General features: G+C 38.7%; 1 protein-coding gene across 1 annotated transcript; it reads right to left on the reverse strand.

The window, feature by feature from the left end:
• Window positions 1-253: 253 nt before the first annotated feature.
• FLA8 (FASCICLIN-like arabinogalactan protein 8) lies at window positions 254-1,685 on the reverse strand. The gene has a single exon (XM_079032904.1). The coding sequence runs from the start codon at window positions 1,640-1,642 to the stop codon at window positions 353-355; it is 1,290 nt and encodes a 429-aa protein (XP_078889030.1). The 5' UTR covers window positions 1,643-1,685; the 3' UTR covers window positions 254-352.
• Between the last annotated feature and the right edge of the window lie 1,008 nt (window positions 1,686-2,693).

Raw genomic sequence — 2,693 nt, forward strand, 5'->3', positions numbered from 1 at the left:
TCCGAATCAATATCTATTTATACATAGAAACAATTTAAATTCAAGGATTCTTTAATAAAATTTAGAAAGTTACCATAATACTATGTAACTATTTATGGTAAAAACTGCAAACATAATAGAAATAATTTTCCAAAATTTCCATATCAAACGAATGCAAAATGTTAGCGATACGTCTGTGTTTGATATAATCAATGAGATGTATGAAATGCGATTCACATGAACATGGACTTCAAAAATCACTAAAAACCATTGTAATTTCCAAATGGATAATCATAATCCAATTAATCACTAATAACCATTAAAATTCCACAAATCAAACTAGGAAAATCAAGCATTAAACAACAATCAAACTTCAAAAGAAAATACCCGAAATTGATACGATAACCAGCACTAGGAAGATCGCCGGAACTTTACGTTTATCACCACCGCTTACATTGTTGCTTCCCATGTCGGCGGTAGGGTTATCCGCCGGTGGAGCACCACCAACCGGTGATGAAGCTGGAGGAATCGTAGGAGCCGGAGGTGGTATCACCGGTTGGGTTCCGGCAATATGTGCCGGTGAGGGAGCAATTGGTGTAGAACTAGAACCCGGCGCTGTAGCAGATACTGATGGCGGCGAAGATTCCGGGGCCGGCGATGATGCAGCTGCGGGAACTCGTCGTTTGGCGAATAACTCCATCGGAAGAAGAACCTTATCGATCATGAAAATGCACACCGGCACTGCATCACTTACCATCTTTAGAACACGCGAATCGTCAACACCAGAATTGAGCATTAAAGAATTCCCGTAGGTTTGAATCGTGAAAGCAAACTTTCCGGCGTTGTTTGTGGCAAGCGTAGGCATTGGATCCTTCTCATTTTCCAAAGTAATTTCAGGAACATAACTTGGAATCGCATGATACAGTAACAACGAAACAAGCTCAGCGTTCGTCAAGTTGTTCAAATCCGGTGCTCCGGTGTACTTAAACGCTAAATCCGTCGGTGCAAACACCGTCAGCGCCTGCTCCGCCACCTTCTTGTAAATATCCAGTACACCGGTGCTTTTAAGCAACTTCAAAAACGTCCGACACCTCGCCGCGTCCAACAAAGTACTAAAATTAACATCTAATGGCTTTGGTAAAATCTCAAGATTAATGATCGGTGAATTAATTTCTAAAACAGAAATATTATAAGGAAATTCTTTCACACTTTTGGTATACAACGATTCGATCTTTGATTCTTTATCCGCCGATCCGAATTCGATTTTACCGCCTTTCAAATCTGTAATATTAACAAATCCGGTGCTTCCGGCGGCATTTCCGGTGGTCTGGTAGAGGGTGGTGGAGATCATACTTCCGCCGCCAATCGTCAGAAGCTTCGCCATGTCAAAATAATCCAAAAGAACATGAATGCTTAAAGCAGGTTTGACGACGGAAAGCGCTTGATTGGCGACGAATTTTGTCATGACGGAGTTGTTCAACACCAGAACAGTGATTGTTTCTCGTCTGTTGATCTCGTCGTCGAGTCTTGTTTGTGTGAGGTAGTCGTTGAAGACGCTGTATTCCGGAAAATCTGACAAGATATCGGTGATGTTGTGACCGGAGACGGCGGCGGCGATGAACCATAGTGTGAGGACTGTGATGCGTAAACGTAAAGGATACATGGTGGCGCACTTAGAAACGAAGGGGAGGGGGTTACGAATTACAAGGAGGAATATGATTAGTTCAAATGGTTTATGAGGGTTTAAGAGATTTTAAGTTTTTAACCAAGAATAGGTTAACTAAACCATGGTAAGATTTAAAAGTGGCCTAATAAAATGGAAACCAAAAGAATTAGCAAAAAGAAACAAACATGTCATTTGACAAAATTTATACATACAAGTATATTTGTATTTTTCAATTTAATATTTATATATAATTATATTTTTATTTTTGTTAAAAAAAAATATAAATATATATTTAGACCATCTCCAACTCTTATGCAGTATTTGAGATGGACAGAAAGCTTTTAAAAGTTTTTTATTTAAAAAATTTTTTAAAAATAAGAGAAAATATGTTTGGTGATAAGGAAATATAACGTCTTATCCGGAGTAGGATAGAAACCCACGCGTGGAAGCTTAAGTAGCATACCAAAAGACTCATGAACACCGCCCCAAAGGCTGGTGCTTTAGGTGTGGAGTGATGTAAAGACGAACGAAGACGGCCAATGAGATTGAAGATGTGTTAGATTAGAATGTTTTGTGAGTTGTGGGTTTTTAGTCATTGGTGTAACATCCCGAAATCAGGTATATTTTAGACAAAATTACAAAAATGGTCCCTGTGGTTTGCCAAGACGAACAAACTTAGTCCCTATTTATTTTTTGATGCGTTTGGCCCTTGAGGTTTGTAAAAGTTGCATTGGAGGTCCTTTTTCATAACTCCGTCTGTTTGTAACCGTTTGGGGTCATTAATGTGGGGGTATATTCGTCTTTTTATGTTTGGCGCTCATTTAAAATGGGATTAGACAGTGATACGCCATTAAGCTATCCTCTAATTACTGATCATCTTGACAATTTTTATTCCTCAATCCCCCGCATCCAATTTTAGGGTTAATCAACTAAAAATGGTACTGTGTATGTGGAATTTACGTAGTCCTCACATAATTGCACCTGACCTTGATAAAGATTACAGTGAGTTGCTTAATATTTTGTTTGGTGTTTCTTGGTTTGTATATTC

The sequence above is a fragment of the Lactuca serriola genome, chromosome 3 (genome assembly GCF_051521515.1).
Source record: "Lactuca serriola cultivar US96UC23 chromosome 3, Lser_US96UC23_V15, whole genome shotgun sequence".
Lineage (NCBI taxonomy): Eukaryota > Viridiplantae > Streptophyta > Magnoliopsida > Asterales > Asteraceae > Lactuca > Lactuca serriola.

Excerpts from the sequence above, each read along its gene's own strand:
- FLA8 (XM_079032904.1), bottom strand. The coding sequence starts at position 1,642 with ATGTATCCTTTACGTTTACGCATCACAGTCCTCACACTATGGTTCATC.